The following is an 18,024-nucleotide window of genomic DNA, read 5'->3' as shown; positions in this document are numbered from 1 at the left end:
GGGGGGGAAAGTGGACTGAGTACCCAGGGACCTCATGTGAGGAGGGCCCAAAAAGATGCTAGAATGAATAGCTGTGGATGTGGGGAGGGGCCCATAGAAAATGCCTTTCTACAGGGCCCAGAATTTTGTGCTACGCCCCTGACAGACAGGAAGTAGACAGTCACAGAAAACAAAACTACATTTTCACTGCACACAAAGAGCTTTATGGAGAAATCTTGGCCCATGAAAATACTTTTTAAAAACACTGACTTCATCATTTTAATCCCATTTTGTAATTTAGCAAAGCAGTAACGGGACAAATAATGGAATTCACAGTATACGTACATGTGTGTATTCAATTCTCAGTTACAAAGGAAGAAGAGGTTGTCCTCCAAATGAAATTGGCATCAATGGTGCATTCAGATAAATAAACTAAACATGAAATCTAAACTGCCAAGTTGCAGGTTTTGTACATTTTGTAAATGTTCATACACATGTCTGGAAAGTTCTCAGGAAGTATGCAAAACTAAATATTTTCCAGATCTTGAAAGGATTAAGAATTGGGTATAATGCAGGTCTGTTCAAATCAGTCAGATCCAGAAAATGTGTAATCGTACTAAGTTAAATCAATACTCTTTGTAACACTGAGTATGAGTTGTGAAAAAAACAAACGTCAAAAATTAACATTCAATCACGTGAAGTCCAAATCAAACAGTCAGAGTTCTAACATCAAATATAAGTGGGATGAAAACCAAATTCATCTGTTTCAGTATCACAGAATCCATTTTTATTACATAAAAATACCATTTCAGACTTTTAACATGCTGGTAAGGTGAAGGCTGTCCCTCTGTCCGTAGTGTTTCAGTGCCACTTAAGATCATGGTGTAATTAGGATTTAATTCAGATTGTGGACAGTTTATTAAATGTTGGATACAGTTTATCTGCAAGTCAACATGTCCTTCTTTAATGAATCCCTGCAGTTAAATAAACACACAATATAAATGTTCTTTGAGCATCTTATTGGTTCGCTCAGTTGTTGAATTATAGATTTTGTAAATGCCATGTTCATTGAAATGCTAAAACATCTACAAGTTTTACTAAAGTTGAATAAATGTGGTGGGTCCCCCTGTCTTTAGGATTTTAAGGCAGATTTGGTGGCCTGAATGCTGCTTCAGAGACTTTAAATCTTGACACGAAAACTTTTAGGCAACACAAAGCACTTGTAGTTTGTGGGCGTTCAATGAATTGAAGTCATTATGGTGATAAACATCAGCCCCAACAGTATTGATTGTTGAAAGATATCAATATTAGCTGCCTCATCACTGAAACTGCAATTTAAATAGAGAAAAACAAAGAGTCTTCATGCTCAGGACTAAAGATGAGTGAAGTGAAGCGAGAACAGCAACAGAGTGAGAAGGAGACATAACAATTGATCTGTGACACAATCATACTGCTATACAGTAAATGATATAATATACGGTTTCCAGGAGAGACTGTTCTCACAGTTTGGGAGTGTCGGTGGGAGCCAGCGGCGCTCTGCCCCTCTGGAATCGAGGTGGTAGATCCCCGTCACTATCACCTCCTGCAGAGTCAACATCGAAGCTTCGGTTAGGGTTCTCATGATCACACAACAAACCCTACTGACATACTGATAACATGACCGACAGTGGAAACATGTTGTGCTGCTGTGTCACATCAAAACTACAGAGAAACTGCAACATGTGGCAAATTCAAAGAACAGGTTCTGTAGCTTCAGTGCTGTTTCTCCTCCACAGAGAGAAATGATCAAACAAACAGGGGAACAAAAAAGTTGTAATTTATTCAAACAACTTGAGAAACAAATGTCACTTCACAGATTTGTTGGTTGGTAATAATTGTCTTATGTAAAGGTTAGAAACAAAGCTTGTTTGTCAGTTAAATATATGAATCCAACGTGTTTAAAAAACAATCTAACTAACTAACAACTGCAGTGACGTCTTTGCATTAGGGGCCGGGCCCCACCAGATGGCACTGTGGAGTAGTGCATGACATGATCAATAATTCAGTGTAACTAATAATATCTAAATTTATATGTATATTCTTTGTAACTAACATTGTTGCTCGTTTTATTACATATAACAAAGGTAACGCTGTCCAATACATTCCAAATATCTTCCTATGGGCGATCTACCTACAGTCAGTAGTCTGCTACTTCTAGCAATGTTCACGGGCCCTAATTGAGACCTATGACCCCACATTTTAGAAAAACTATTTAATAATATTTATAATGTAAACATAATTTCAACAGTGATTTCAAAAGTATTACATAGTGACATAGAGGTCCCTCAAGATAAGGTAAAAATGCAGGAGCTGCTTTAAAGGGGACCCTATTTTCCCATGCATTTGTGTCTAAGTCAGGGATCTTCAACAGGCTGTGCGGGACCCTAGGGGGTCCTCAGTCAATGCAGGGGGGCCTCTAAATTAGGCCTATTGTGTTTTTTTCAAAAATCCTAACATGAATCCAACATATTATTAGCAAATATAAATCCTCACTGCTTACTGGCCTATATGTAAGGTTGTCATTAAGGCCATCTATAGATACAGTTAATCCTAAGGATTCACTGTGCCACAAGTATGTTTAACATTAAATCATAATTTATAAAATTACGCCAACAATTATTAGGCTCTTTTAATAGCGTAGTATTCTATGCACTAAGAAGGTATGGATAAAAAAAAACAATATATGTAGTAGGGGGTCCCTGCTCCGTCTCTATTTCAGTTAAGGGATCCTTGGCTTAAAAAATATTGAAGACCCCAGGTCTAAGTGACTTATGTGAACATTGAAATTGATCCAGTAATGAGCAAGAATGCTTTAACCGGCAGCCGCTAACTGGGCAGCAATGTAATACTTTAGGATAAATGTGCACCTTCAATGTATGTCCACTAAAAGTTTTTAACATGGACAGGCTCTCGTTAATATTATAAGAGATCTCCCAGACTGTGTATTTTTGGCACACATAATTGGATAGACACCATTTTGTGTTGGTAACCCCGCCTTGCTTGAATTGAATTGAATACTAAAGGTGGGTGTTTATCATTGTCACTCCCCAATCACCACCTCTCGCTTGCAGAGAGCCAGAAGCCTGTGTGTTCACATAATAAATCTTTTCCACATGAGTGTACATGTGTTGAATGTTCTAGAAAGATACCCTTTGCTCTTTAATTCTGAGGGACTCATGCCAAAACCAGGTAGCTGTTACATATATATTTTATTTTGTAACAGCTGACACTTTGCTAGTCATTCACACACATGGACCCAGACATGCAATAAATATCACAAGTTTCTGCATTTAACAGAGGACATTTCTTCATATATGCAACATTGACTTTGGGGCATACAGTAGTAAGGAAAGTTCTTGAATCGTATTTTGCAGATTTTTGGCCTACTATGTCTGAACTGAAGCTGTGTAACTACGGTCTGTGAAAGATTTGACCTAATGCTTCACAGCCGCCCTGCAACCCAAACCCGACTCTGACACCACCCAGCTATGAAATGTGATCCTCCACCTGTGATTGGGCGAAGGCTGCTTTTAGGATGGTGGGAAGGCATGCGCGGTGCAAAGGGTGAGCACTCTGGATTATTAGCATGGTACTGCATTTTCCCCCTAAATTTACAAACTCTCATCCTCATCAGATAAGAACACAGCTGCTCCAACAAACAGTACAGTGTTGAATCCTTACTGACCTCTCTCTCTTACACACACACACACACACACACACACACACACACACACACACACACACACACACACACACACACACACACACACAGTGGTGGAATGTAACTAAGTACATTTACGCCAATTTAGTCCAATCAATCTGACTATTTTAATCCTGTATGCATTTTGTCCAGTGCTGGAGGAAGTACTTCAGTAAAAACAAAATAATGACAATAAATAATATATAAAAAATAAATAAAAAATACTCAGATAATCAGACTTAAGTAAGCTTAAGTACATTTGCTGATTAATGCTTATAAGCATTTATCAGCAAATATACTTAAGCTAGGTAAAAGTAGTCATTATGCAAAATATAATACTTTTAAAGTATTTTAGAGTTTGTACTTGATAATTTAATTCATATTAATCAATTAAAAAATAATCATCTGAGATGTGAAAGCGGAAATACTCAAAATAAAATGATGTTAAAAATGTTGGCTACTTAAGTACCCTACTTGAAGAAATGTACTTAGTAACTTTCCACCATTGCATTATCCATATTATCCAAAACGCCCAGCCCTATACTGTGTCTGTGTAAAGCCAGGTTAGTAAGAATTGTGCACTGCAAGCCACCCATGCACACCCCACACCACTCTCCGCCCAGGTGAGGTACTTACATGTAGCTTAAGTGGTGACCCAGTGTGTTAGCTCCATCACCCTTCCCTCTACCTCAAATAATCCCTCTCACTGCCATAATCAGTTAAGGAGCCCGCCACATCAGCAAAGTCCTCCAGGACCAGGCTGGTGGAGTCCTCACCAGTGGGCAGCTCGCCATCTGACGCCCAGGGGTGCTGATAGCGGTCATGCTGGGGGGCCTGGTGTTCATCCAGGGTGGGGTGCCTTGGTCCCTGCAGGTGGGGTTGAAACTGGGCTGGATCGGACATCTGGTAGGCCGGTGCCGGGTCTTCACCGTGTGGATGCTCCTTGCCAATGCCCCCGTCACTGCCGCTACCGCTGCCGCCCTCGCTGCCCTGCGAGGAGGGGGCCAGCACGTGGTAGAGGCTGGGCAGGCGGATGTCCAACAGCACGCCACTCTTGATGTAGAGCTTGTTGTTGAGGTTGTAGAGCTTCTCGGCGATGTCGTAGCCCAGCATGACGGAGAAGACACGGGCGATGTAACGCTCCTTTGACATCACCAAATAGAGGCGGCGGCGACGCCATGAGATGTAGCGGGAGTCTTCCTCTGCTGTCATGGTCACCTGGGGAGTATGAATGAAACACCTGAATATTAAAGTGTTACGCTTCGGCTACACTGCACGCGTAACGTATGCGGACCGTTAGCGGCGCGGATGTTCCCCGGAATGTTTCTTTTAACTGGCTACACCTGCTGCGCACACACAGTGTAGGACTGTGTGAGTCACAGGCTTCCGTTTTTGGAGCTGGCACAGCGACGCGAAACGTCAATCTACTGTCAGCTGTTAGCAAATGAGGAAAAAAATCAAATAAAACTCTCAAAAACGAAACTGCCAATACGCTCATTGACATTGTCATTAAAGGTCCCATGACATAACAATTTCACTTTATGAGGTTTTTTAACATTAATATGGGTTCCCCCAGCCTGCCTATGGTCCCCCAGTGGCTAGAAATGGTGATAGGTGTAAACCGAGCCCTGGGTATCCTGCTCTGCCTTTGAGAAAATGAAAGCTCAGATGGGCCGATCTGGAATCTTCTCCTTATGAGGTCATAAGGAGCAAGGTTACCTCCCCTTTCTCTGCTTTGCCCGCCCAGAGAATTTGGCCCACCCATGAGAGAGGGACATCATGGCTTTCAAACGAGCAAAGTGGCAGTTGGTCAAGGCCACACCCCCACCCTCCACCTTGCCCCCCCCTCTCTCCTCCTCAATAGCTACAGACACAGAAATGACACATCCTAAGGAAAGCTCATTGTGGGACTGGCTCTAGTGGCTGTAATTCTGCTGAATTTCGGGAAAGAGACTTCAGATACAGTATTAGGGGACCACTAAGGTCTATAAAAAAAACAATCCAAAGAGCACCATGTCATGGGACCTTTAAGTTGTTTCCTGTATATCGGTACTTTAATTTAAAAGAAATAAAGAGACTGTATTAGCCATTTCTGTGTAAAAAAAATATAAATCGAAGACTGTCCTATTTTTATGCTTGTAGAGCGGATCTCCGCGGTGTATACCACTTAGGCGCTGCTGTAATGCCCGGTGTAGCCAGTTTCATTGATTATAGTGGAAGCGTAGTGTTGGAGCATCCGCTCCGCATATGTTACACGTGCAATGTAGCCGGCCTGTTAGAGTTTGTGAACTTTTTGTATGGGGTATGGAGCAACGGCAAAAACATTGCTTCTATTCTATTCTGAATACAAGTCATTTGTCAATAACTTTGGGAACTACTGTACACGTATTGGCCTTCTTGTCGAGAGTTAGATGAGACAATTGATACCACTCCTCTGTCATTTAAATTGGAGCCAGCAGGGTGGTTGGCTTAGCTTAGCATAAATATTGAAGGCAGGGGAAACAGCTAGCCTGGTTCTTTCCAAAGTTTTAAATCAGGACGTGATAGTGTATTTTCCAAAATGGAGCCATGTCCCCTTTAAAATAAGAAGAAATATTAGAATCTTTATTTTTTTAAATAGTATTTTTATTGTGATTCTTTCTATTTTATATGTGGGAGCCAAAATGTGTATTTTTCTGTATTGTTTATTATTTGTTTAGGCTGCACACATTCTTGGGGTTACTTTTCATTTCCGGTAATTGGTTTCCACTTTACTTTGGTAGATTATAATTGACATTTTTCACTATTTTCTGACATTTTATAGACAAAATAAAGAATCAATTAATCTAGAAAGTAAACAGAAGATTGATTAATAATCATTTGTTGCAGCTACTGTATATTTCTATTTGTGCTGCTCATTGATCAAAATATCCAGCACAGCCTTCCTGTTTGAAACCCTGTTCAGTCCTGGAGACAAACCAGGGAATGTCCAACATGACCTCTAGGTTTTGTTTCTACTTTAACTGAACTAATCTAAAGCAACGGGATAGGCTATGTGAAAGAGAAGAGGAAAACTGCTTTGTTCAGTTTATCAGTCAGAGGCTGAATCGGACAGAAGGGAAACAAAAGACAACTTGATATCCACGTCTTGGTTTCTTGTTCCAAATCCTTCAAGTTAATTTAACAGTTTACTGCCACACTTGGGACTTGGAGCCTCATGAATTAACTGCACGTACGGTACCTGGAACTTTCCCTCCTCGTTTGGTCTGAGAGACTCCCACTCCGGAGAGTCGAGGAACTGGTGGTGGTGGATGTAATGCAGGAACTGTCCCTCCAAAGATACATTGATCCTGAGAGAGAGAGAGAGAGAGAGAGAGAGAAAAAAAGAAAAAAAAAAAAAAAAAAAAAGAGAGATTAGGAAGTGATAATGAGAGCTTGAGGTAACTTTGCAACTAAATGTTAGCATGAATGTCTCTGCTAGGGCAACTATGGTCAGACAGTGATGAAAACAACTTGAATATTTCCATTTTATGCTACTTTATACTTCTACTCTACTGCATTTGAGTTAATATTATACTTTTTACTGCACTACATTTATTTGACACTTCTAGTTACATGATAAAAAAACAGATATGCTTACAGTATGTGACATGATGCAGTACTATACTAATCTATCCAGTAGTATACATAGTGATGTATCTAAAACTGGCTCCAAGTTGACAAATTACAACATCAAAATTCTCTGACATGTATTTGTTAGTAATAAAAAAAGAAAAAGAAAATATTCTACAGCAATATTACCAGGGTTGGTATGGTTACTTAAAGGTCCCATGGCATGAAAATTTCTTTTTTAACATTAATATGCGTTCCCCCAGCCTGCCTATGGTCCCCCAGTGGCTAGAAATGGTGATAGGTGTAAACCGAGCCCTGGGTATCCTGCTCTGCCTTTGAGAAAATGAAAGCTCAGATGGGCCGATCTGGAATCTGCTCCTTATGAGGTCATAAGGAGCAAGGTTACCTCCCCTTTCTCTGCTTTGCCCGCCCAGAGAATTTGGCCCACCCATGAGAGAGAGAGACATCATGGCTTTCAAACGAGCAAAGTGTCAGTTGGTCAAGGCCACACCCCCACCCTCCCTCTCTCCTCCTCAATAGCTACCGACACAGAAATGGCACATACTAAGTAAAGGTCATTGTGGGACTGGCTCTAGTGGCTGTAATTCTGCACCAAGGCTGAATTTCGGGAAAGAGACTTCAAATACAGTATTAGGGGACCACTAAGGCCTATATAAAAGCATCCAAAGAGCACCATGTCATGGGACCTTTAAAAAATGTATTCAGATACAATGACTTACTACCTGTTAAAAAATGTATTCAGATACAATGACTTACTACCTGTTAAAAAATGTAGTCAAATGTCAGTAACCTAATCCAAGTATCATAATATTAAAGCCATAAATTGATTACTTTCCATTACTTTTGGATTACTTTAATAGCTCAATACCAATTATGGGCAGAATTTGCATTGTCTCTGTATTTTCATTAAGTACATTCGAGGCCATGATAATGAATTTGTTACACTCGAGACCAGAGTGGTGGTGGTGTGTGTGTGTGTGTGTGACTGGTGAAGTGTTGTAATGTCAGTATGTCGTTCTTTATTTTAAAATGTATTCTAAAATGGTAATCCTGCTAATCCCCATTTTTACTAAATGTAATTTTAATCTGATTACACATTTCTCTCTGTAACTTTAACAGAATACAGTTACATTTTTTCTATCCTAATTACGTAATGTTCTATTCTACTCCCCAAGCCTGGATATAACAATGTCAAAGGAGCCATTCTGCACAATGAGTACCTTTACTTTTGATACACTTTGCTCATAATACTTTTGGATTTAAAGCTGCAGTCAGTAAAAAAAAAAAAGCTCTCCCTCTCCCCTCTCTTTCTGCATGTGTAGAACAGCCAATAGGAACGCTCTCTCTCTCTCTCTGAAATGACCTGTGATTGGTCAAAGTCTCCCGTCACGGGCTAGATTATCTAAAGCCTTAAAACAGAGCCAAGAGGAGGTGCAGTAGTCTAGTTTTCTCTCAGACCACTTGAATTACAATATGCTGTAAGGTTATTACGGATGTTTTGCCCAACAACGTCAAAAATGTATGCCTACCCCAGATTTAAGTAATAGTTTGAATTCAGGACTTTTACTTGTGGAGTATTGTTAGACTATAGTATTTCTACTTAAGTAAAGGATATGAGTACATCTTTCACCACTCAAACATACATGGAACATCTTTAAGATAAATTGATAATACCAAGCTTCTTCTGCCAGGATTCTTTCCGAAATCATATAACATCGGGACATTCCTCCCATAGAAGGAAGCTTTATTTAAGAAAAAGAATAACTTCCGCAGAGTGAGATAATCCAGCACACTAAACATTAAACTTTTATTGGATTACGTCAAAAGTTTCTGTTTTATCCTTATGTCAACTTGAATTGAATGTTTTTACATCAGTGCTACAAATGATCTGCCTTATGTCAATCACCTGACATCTACTGAAAGAAATCATTACAAGTCAAACCAGTGGTGGAAGAAGTATTCAGATCTTTTAGTAAAAGTAAATGTGGAAACTTCTATCTTTAGTGTGCTTCCAACTTTGTGGCAACATTTCCAATAAACTTGTGTAAAAAGAAATGGTTTTCTTAGGCTGTATTCAAAACCACCGACTATACTAGCACTGATTTGGCCAAAATGTAGCATGTAGTAAGCAGTAAAAGCAAAATCAGCAGGATGCCAAAAAATATACCCAGATGTTGTAGTGATTTGGAAAAATCTTGAGTATGCATCGGATCAGTGTATCACGCCTATTGCGTCCCACAATGCAAAGCACTTGAACGGTCACAGCAACTTGATTACTTCCAAAACCAGAAATGGACTAAGCCTTGCCAAGCATACTACAAAATAAATTGATTTAACAGTTTCATACTGCATACTACCAATGGTAGACGGCTGACCTTGACCCCATCCAACACCTTTGAGATGAACTGGACCTTATCGCCGACATCAGTTACCAAAATCACTTACGCTCGTGTGACTGATGGGGAGAAAATCGCTGCACCCAGGTTCCAACATCTTGTGAAAAGTCTACAGCAGCAGATTATTTATGCTTTGGAATGAGATGAGAATGAGTCCCAGCAATCACGTGTTTGTGTGTCCACATACTTTTGGCCATATCGTGGACATTAACATACCAAACAGGAGACTGTTGATGAATGGAAATGTCTTAAGTAACACATTTAGTAGTTAAACACTAAAAACATGTGTTGATTACATATCAGTAATGCAAATCTTTAAATCTGAATGAAAATTAAGGATGAACAAGAATATAAAATGACAAAAATCATTATTAGATTTTTGTTCCTTTGTTTGTTGTTTTAGATTTGGCTCGTACTCATGAGCTGTTGGCAGCGTGGCCAACATTTAATCTACAATGATGAATTTAAGAGGAGCCATCAGCGTCCACTCCAGTCCCAAAGTACAAAGATATCATTTAACCAGCTGGCAGAGTGCAGAAGGATGACACCCTGGTGAGTCACAGACAAAAATACTGTTTACTACATTTCTCTTGTGTAGGCTCCAGGACTGTGAAATTTAATGCAGCTCTACTTTGAGGATGTTTGGATGAAGAGGATACATTTCCTGTGATGGTTACACACTGCCAACAGCATGAAAGAGTCCAAAATAGGAATCCAGTTCTGCCGTAGTCAGTTAAAATAGGAGATTTCTTTCAAACAATGGGTGAGCTGAGGAATTTAAATCAATAAATACTACAGTATATACAGTATATCTGTGGTATAAACCTTTTGTTTTAGTATTAATCTCAGTGACACTGAATCTTGCAACTTATTTATAATTATAATTAAAATGGAAAGAAGAACTACCTTTACCCTACTTGGTTGAGAAGGTTAAACATAATGTAAAATAACATGAACATCTGTACAATAATGTAAACTTCTGCAACAGCCTGGAAATAGATAGCACTGTCGGAAGCTTTTAGTATTCAGTTTTTGTGGAGAGTGTCTCAAAACAAGTGTTAGTCGGTGGTTGAAAGTGCAATTTTGAGGTACTTGAACTTTACTTAAATGTTTTTGCCGTAAATTTACGGTTTAGTTTCATTCTCACTGCTCTCATCATTTGTCATCATTTCCAGACACAGAAGGCAGTTATATAAGCTGTTATATAAATCTGTAAAAACTCACTGTGTACTATGTACCTGCTCAGTGCCAAATGGCAGACAGACAAAATTATGCCGTTTTCCCAAAGATTGGTACGGCTTGACTCGACTCTACTTGACCCGTTCTTTTTTAGTTTTTTAATTAGCAAAGGTTTTGGCTAGGCTTGTACTTTTTTTTGGTACCACCTTGGTCGAGGTTCCAAGCGAGCTGAGTCGATATTAAAGGTGGAGTTAAACCACTGCAAACCACCGACTGATCAGAGAGAATCGCCACTAGTGCGACACGGGACATCCTGTACAAACCTACGATTATTAAATAACCAAGCTACCGTGAACGGCAACTGCAAGTTTTTTATACCCTCGACTCAGATTTTAAACAATGACACAAAACCACTAACACTCATGCAAACATTCTTCTGTTTGGTTGCCAATAAAAGGATTCAGCGAGTGTCACGTGCAACGGCGATCAGCTGAGAATCCCACCCTCACTGAGGGGTTTCTATCTCCAGTGGAAATGAAAAGAGAATAGTACTAGTACCAAAAAAGTGGGTTGAGTCAAGTTGAGCAGAGCCGTATCATACAGTGGAAACACGGCTTTAAAAAGACGGTGACCATAGTGGAGCATTTAGCAGCTAAAGAGCCAGATATTTCCCTTAGATGTTGGTGGAGACCAAAAACAGAGCCAAAAGGAGAGTGAATATTGGACCTACATTCATCGACAAGCCTTAAACACGACTCCAAATTAATGCTAATGTCGCTGTTGTAAATAAGCAACTGTTTGCTATTGTGTTTGCCATGTCAACTTGAAAGGTGATGATACTGAATGTGACATGTGTTTACTGCTTGTTTCCACTGCCTCCAAATGGCCCAAAAAGAAAAGTTTTCAATGATTTACTTTACTCAAGTGTCTCGTATTGTTGTGGAGATGGTTCGGTTGTGGTTTGCATTATGTAGTACAGGTGTGCAGATGTACACACACATGCACACATTCCCCACCTCCCAGACAGCAGAAAGGAGAGCCGGTCGATTGGCGTCTTGCCCTCCACAGCGTACATCTCTCCTGCCTTCAGCTCCACCACCTTGTTCTCAAAGGCGCCGGCGATCTCCTTGAACACCTGGACGGGCACGCCCAGCGGCAGGTACACCGCCTGGTAGAGGGCGGTCAGTTCTTCACTGCGTATGCCCTCCTTGTGCAGCCGATAAAGCAGGTGGCAGATCTGAGCCAAGCAGGCCAGCAGCAGAAGCAGGTTCCAGGCGAAGACATCCAGGCTGCACATCGTTAGCCAACCCCATAGGCTCATGAACGCGAAGGCGGGAGTCAGGAAGCCGAAGATGAAGAGACACCCGTAGGCCCCGCTGCCTCCCATGTAGCCCAGGAACAGCATGGTGTTGCCCAAATGGTAGATGGCTCCCTCTGTGTTGTTGGTCCAGCCATCGCAGAGAGGGGGAAAAAACAAGCTGTCCAGCAGAGTCGAGTTGTGTGTGCTCATGTTTGTCTTCAAACGACAAGCTGAGGAGAGACTTTTTCTGATGCACAAAACAATGAGAGGACCAAATAACTTCTCATCCAATGAACTTTGCTTCTATTTCTGTCACATCAACATGTACAACTAGATGTTTTCTGTGATCAAAAATAAACTAATACTGCCAGAAGAATGTCAGAAGTAAATGTTTGTTCCCTTGGCGTGCAGTGGAAAGTTCTTCAATATGAAGTTCTCACGGCTCTATTTGTTATAGAAACACAGCTGGAATGGGTTTCTTCGTCTTGTCTCATTATGCGTCCCTTCCTCCCTCTCTCTGTACTCCGTCTTTCCCTTCCGAGTCTTCCTGTTGTCTCTCTTGCTGTAGCTTTTCTGTCTATTTCTCTCACCCATCCGGCCTGCATTGTAGAGCCAACAGCTGGAAGAGAAGGGATAAGGGACAGTGGGCGTTGATAGAGCCCTAGAAGGATAACCATGTTTGGAATTGTAACCCAAGGAGAGAGAGAGAGAGAGAGAGAGAGAGAGAGAGGTGGACAGAAAGCAGGCCTGCTACTTAACATAACAGAAAGAGAGAGACAGGAAACCGGGAGGACAGGGACTATAACAAATCCATGAGAGAGTGTCACACACATTTAAAACTTTTTTTTTTTATAAAATGTCCCAACACAGTTCTTCCTCTACCCAAACTTTAAGAGTCCAGTTTACTCGCAGGAGAGCAGTGTAGCCGGTGCATATTTAGAGACACTGAATAAGTAGAATGACAGCGCAGGTCAGATTTCAGGTATAAACACCCACCACCCCCACCTCCTAACATATCCAGCTCTCCTCTGTCAGGATGACTCACAGGGAGCCCATCTCAGTCAAAATCCAAATTCTTCTGCGCTGCTTTGTTTCTCCTTAACAAATTAAAAGACTAGTAATAGTACATGTAAAATTAAGCAAAATTATGGATCTACAAGCCAAAGAGCCTGTATTTACAAGAACCGGTATTCTTGGTGTAACAATTGTTGCTATCAAGTTATCAAATATTATATGCAGGAGGAAAATACACTTGAGACAGATTCTTCTGTAATGTCTTGGTACGGTAAACACTAAGATATCTTAATACTTGACAACCACTAGCAAAAATACTTTTAAACTACCACAAGATGAATTGCTTCTGTGACACATTTTATTCAAATAAACAAAATGGCAATGAGGTGCTTTTTGGCAACGTGAAGATCACAATGAACTGGTGGATTTGAAGCACAGTGTACAACTATCACTTTGTGGCATTAAAAGTGAAACCAGTTAACACAGCCTAGCATTAACAGCAGGTTTTCTGAATGTGATGTCGACTGTCAGGCACACTTCATAACAGTGACACACTACAGAGGAAGAATGCAGATATGCCAAGTATTGACTTTGCAGGGGCAGAAGTTATTTTTAAGCCTAAGTGCATACCAGGGACAGCAACTGTGGCAAACAACCGTTCACACAGTCACTATAAAACCTCAAGATGAATGCATGAATTTGTAAGTGCATTTAATCTACAACACAAGTCTTATTGCATAGGACTTTTATTTAACATCAGACAACATTTTAGATTTCACACATTTCTCATAATCTGCAGACTTAAAAAAAAAAAATTTCACAGAAAGATCAACCTATCAGAGCCGAAAGTGCATCGTCACATTTCCCTTACAGTTGAGGTATAAATAAGCAGGGGAACACCCAGGGTCGTCTTGCACAGCAACACACTGCAGGAGAATAAAAAAAGAAAAAAAGTATTAATACGTACAAGGGTTTGCAAAATTGTAATGGCAAAAAAAAAAAAAAAATGACCCCAAGATCAGCTGAAAGGCTGAGGCCTGGTTGTATATTCCGTAAACAGAAACATGTTAGTTGTGATTAATCTAGGTACTGCGACCTACTACATAACAGCACATTCGTACTTCCTCCAGCCTAAAGATAGATATGTATCCTGGGGGAAATTGCTCTGCAGCAGTTGCGAAACAAAGTTGGAAGAGTACAAATATACAAAAGATAGGAATTGTATATATAAAAATGTATAAGTGTATAAAAAAACAAAATAGATAACAGTAAAGTGTGATCGAAATATATACAATGCCAAAATCAGGTTACTAGTACAGATGATAAATGGAAACTGTCTTTTACAAGAGCAAGTGAACATTAGGCGATGCCAGACGTCTAATTGAGCTGCTGAAACGTGAACCGAGCCACATGGCTACAAGCATGTTGCATGTGTAGTCATGTGAGCACAGAAGATACTTGCTCGACCATCCCTCACCACACACAACCCTACCATTACCCTTGTTACATGATGTTCTAGACAGATACTGCACAAATGGCTAAGAGACACAATTGACCCATAAAATGAGTGAACCTGGAGAATACAAATGGCTTCATCGCTGCAAATACCCAGGGTTAAATAAAAGACGTTGGGCATTTACATGGTTCACAAAGGGCGGGTGCTCATTTACACACCACACTGACTCAATTCAAGTTGGCCTTAGGTTGTCAGATTACATTAGGCAGCAGTGAGTCACCAGTACAGGCATGCAAACGGTGTTCAAGTTCCATTTCCAGTTTTAATTTTGTAGGTAACCAATGAAATAAGGACCAAATCAAATAAAGTTTGAGGTCACTCCAAAGCAAAATACAGACTTTTGAAGAAACAAAACCGCCTTTAAATTTACCAACACATGCGTTTACGGTTTAAATGGGCATTTGGCCTGATCAGACTTCAACAGACCAGTTTTGTGCAAACTGAAGGTCTGATTAATGTTTTGAAGGCCAAGCGTTGCCTCTAGAAATCTCATTAGTATCACACTATAAAAAAGGTGGCAATGTGAACTGTTACTTGCAGCATTTTCACTGCTGGAAATATTTCCATACCACTATTAGCCATGCCGCTTTCCCCACCCTCCTCCTTAAATCACTACATCACTCTGACCTTTGTGGTGTGTAGACAGGATTAGACAAAGTTCCTACATGAACGTCATTTTAAAATGCATGTAATCCAGCTCCAACACACATATCAGTTTTGCATTACTCTGATTTTACTTATTTGAAAGGATGCACTGGTGTTCCAGTCTGGTAGTTCAGTTTGTACCCAATATAAATCAGTAACAGCTGAGGGATACAAACGACCTAGTACAAAGGGGGGGAAAAAAAACAAGCTTTTGGGGCACTAGATTTTGATTACTTACCACACAGACAAAATGGAGCAGTTAAATCTTGAATCCAAGCGCCCTCATGCAATCTTTGTGCGCCTCAATCAGGACTGCACAGCTTTCTTCTCCTTTCTCAATGATGCTGGAGGAAAACAACAAAAAAACATTGGAGGTATTAAAATATTTTCACATGCAACAAGGAAAGGGCTTCTGTCTCTCTGGACAGGTACTTACCAAGCATCCCTGACTTTCTTTGTCTCTGGGCAAGCACAGCATGGTTTCAGTGGCTTCTTCTCAGGGGCCTCAATCACAGCAGACTCCACGCTGGCAGCAGACACGGTCGACATCTTCTGAATAAACTAGATAAAAAAAAGAAAAAAGAATGTTTTAAATCACAGTAGACTAAGGATGAAGAGTGGCACTCACAATTTAACGTGTACGGCTACTTCTGGTTTTGCATCTCATTTTCCAGAAAAGTCTTTTCAAATGTCCATTCAAAGACGTTTGCAATTATCTCAGCTAATCAACCCACTTCTGTAGGAGATACCAAAGGCCACCACCCCTGCTGAAGCATATCATGACAAAATGTAGATGCAACGGAATAAAATGTGGTGTAAAGTTAACAATACCAATCAGGCATGCTAGTTCCTGCAAAGGAGGAAGAATTAGCTACAATTAGGGCTGGGCGATAAAACGATAACGATATGTATCGCGATAGACACGTAATCAATATCAATAGAAAATGCGTTCGATAAAACGTTCGATAACTTGTTTTTCTTCTTCGGAAGAAACCAGAAGTTGCGAAGCAAGTTTGGTTGCATGAACAAAGGCACTCACTCTCTGGTAACCTAGCAACGTAGGGAGTGACACTCTAACAGCCAATCATGTAACAGTATCAAGTTTGGTTGCGCCACATCGCTGTCTCGTGTTGGATTCTACAATAACAGAACCGGCAGCGTGGAGCGATAAGTGGAAAGTGAGTGCCGCAGCGAGCGAGGAAATTGTTGATAAAACAGGAAAAGTCAGTATGGCAGTTTTGGGGATTTTATAAGTCTGACCATCGTCCCCACCAACACTACCGCAAACTTGTTTCACCACCTTAGCCGCGCTCACACTTTGGAGCACAGCCGTATTCGCCAGCAACGTCCAACAACATCTGCAGCTGCTACACCGCACAAGCAGCAGATCGCCATGGAGAGGTACTCTGCATCAGCGCCTTACTAAACGCTACAAAGAAATAACGGAGGCAGACGTGCTAAGCACTGTCCAGAAGCCAGGTTACCAACCTAGCACTAAACCTGCAGAAAATAGTTCTTCTCAGGTTTCAGGTTTCTCTATGTTTATATTTAACACTTTGCACCATTTTATTACACCTTATTAAGCAATTCTTACTTATTCTTTCTTCACTGTGATTTTAGACTTATGTTTACATTTTAATTTTGATTTCCATGGTTGTGTTGACATTTCTGCTTTTATAACTGAGGGGATTATAATCAGAGGAAGGTTAAGTTTAAAATAAAAATGTTTAAATTTAATATATTTTTCTCCTGGTCCTTATTTTAAATAGGTCATAAAAAATATCAATAATTATCGATATCGACCGATATGAAACACTTATATCGTGATACAGTTTTCAGCCATATCGCCCAGCCCTAGATACAATTCCAATCACTTGTTTAGAGTGAATTTCTTATTGACATGTTTGCGTCTAAATTGCGTAGACTCTTTTATGGTCAGTTAAAACCATGTGTTAAGCAGAGAATATTTACAGTTTTTACTTGAAACATTAAAATAATCGCCATGTTCATTGCAAATCGTTGACTTTTTATAGCACAAAACAAGTTGTTAAACAGTCGACACATTGGGGGTTAATGATATAAGTTCAATCCCAACGTCATTATACCCAAGCAGAGACAATGAAGGGGGCTGGACTGATGCAACGTTAGCTTAGATGACAGCATCAACTCATCAGCACATTCACCATGCAGCACACAACAGGAGTGCTTTCATTTTTAAATACCCAAGTCTTCATGTGAAAGTAGGGGGGGGACAAACCTAAACAGAACCACAATGTGTTGTGCTTGACAAGCTAGCTTTGGCTTGACTAGCTTTAGCTAACAGTTTGGTTTGGAGACATTGCATAACACTCACGCAAGCTAACAAAGTTAGCTAACAGTTAGTTCGTTAACGTTACCTGTGTCACGGCGGACAAATGACACGGAAACAGAAAACGTAGCGTACCACTTAAAACACCTGCTGGACTAATGCAGCGGTTAATCTATGTCAAGTAACTTACTTGTACGAAGGCCGACGGTACACGATATCTCACAGCTTCACCTTCAGAAAGGAGGCAACTAGCATGAACTCACGTGTTCGCTTTTGATACAAACTCGCGTGAATACCAAGAGTCAACAGAGGCTTCTGGGAAATATAGTTTTTTGT

The 18,024-nt window shown here is 40.4% G+C and overlaps 2 protein-coding genes across 3 annotated transcripts; both read right to left on the bottom strand.

The window, feature by feature from the left end:
• Positions 1–180: 180 nt before the first annotated feature.
• On the bottom strand, positions 181–12,840 carry popdc2 (popeye domain containing 2). 2 transcript variants are annotated; one of them, XM_039818084.1, is made up of 4 exons: positions 11,922–12,840; positions 6,939–7,047; positions 4,355–4,936; positions 181–1,561 (listed from the first exon to the last, which is right to left on the bottom strand). In XM_039818084.1, exons 1-3 carry the CDS (start codon positions 12,413–12,415, stop codon positions 4,403–4,405), a joined length of 1,137 nt encoding a protein of 378 aa, XP_039674018.1. In that variant the 5' UTR covers positions 12,416–12,840; the 3' UTR covers positions 181–1,561; positions 4,355–4,402. The 2 variants fall into 2 exon arrangements, with proteins under 2 accessions (XP_039674018.1, XP_039674019.1); XM_039818085.1 differs by having other exon boundaries at positions 4,495–4,936.
• Positions 12,841–13,947: 1,107 nt separating this feature from the next.
• LOC120569906 (cytochrome c oxidase copper chaperone) lies at positions 13,948–17,995 on the bottom strand. Its single transcript, XM_039818081.1, has 4 exons — positions 17,879–17,995; positions 15,817–15,941; positions 15,619–15,724; positions 13,948–14,145 (listed from the first exon to the last, which is right to left on the bottom strand). Exons 2-3 carry the CDS (start codon positions 15,927–15,929, stop codon positions 15,640–15,642), a joined length of 198 nt encoding a protein of 65 aa, XP_039674015.1. The 5' UTR covers positions 15,930–15,941; positions 17,879–17,995; the 3' UTR covers positions 13,948–14,145; positions 15,619–15,639.
• Positions 17,996–18,024: the final 29 nt, after the last annotated feature.

The sequence above is a fragment of the Perca fluviatilis genome, chromosome 12 (assembly GCF_010015445.1).
Source record: "Perca fluviatilis chromosome 12, GENO_Pfluv_1.0, whole genome shotgun sequence".
NCBI classification, from domain to species: domain Eukaryota; kingdom Metazoa; phylum Chordata; class Actinopteri; order Perciformes; family Percidae; genus Perca; species Perca fluviatilis.
Note: the sequence above shows the minus strand (reverse complement) of the source record. Positions and strands in the feature narration are given on the sequence as shown.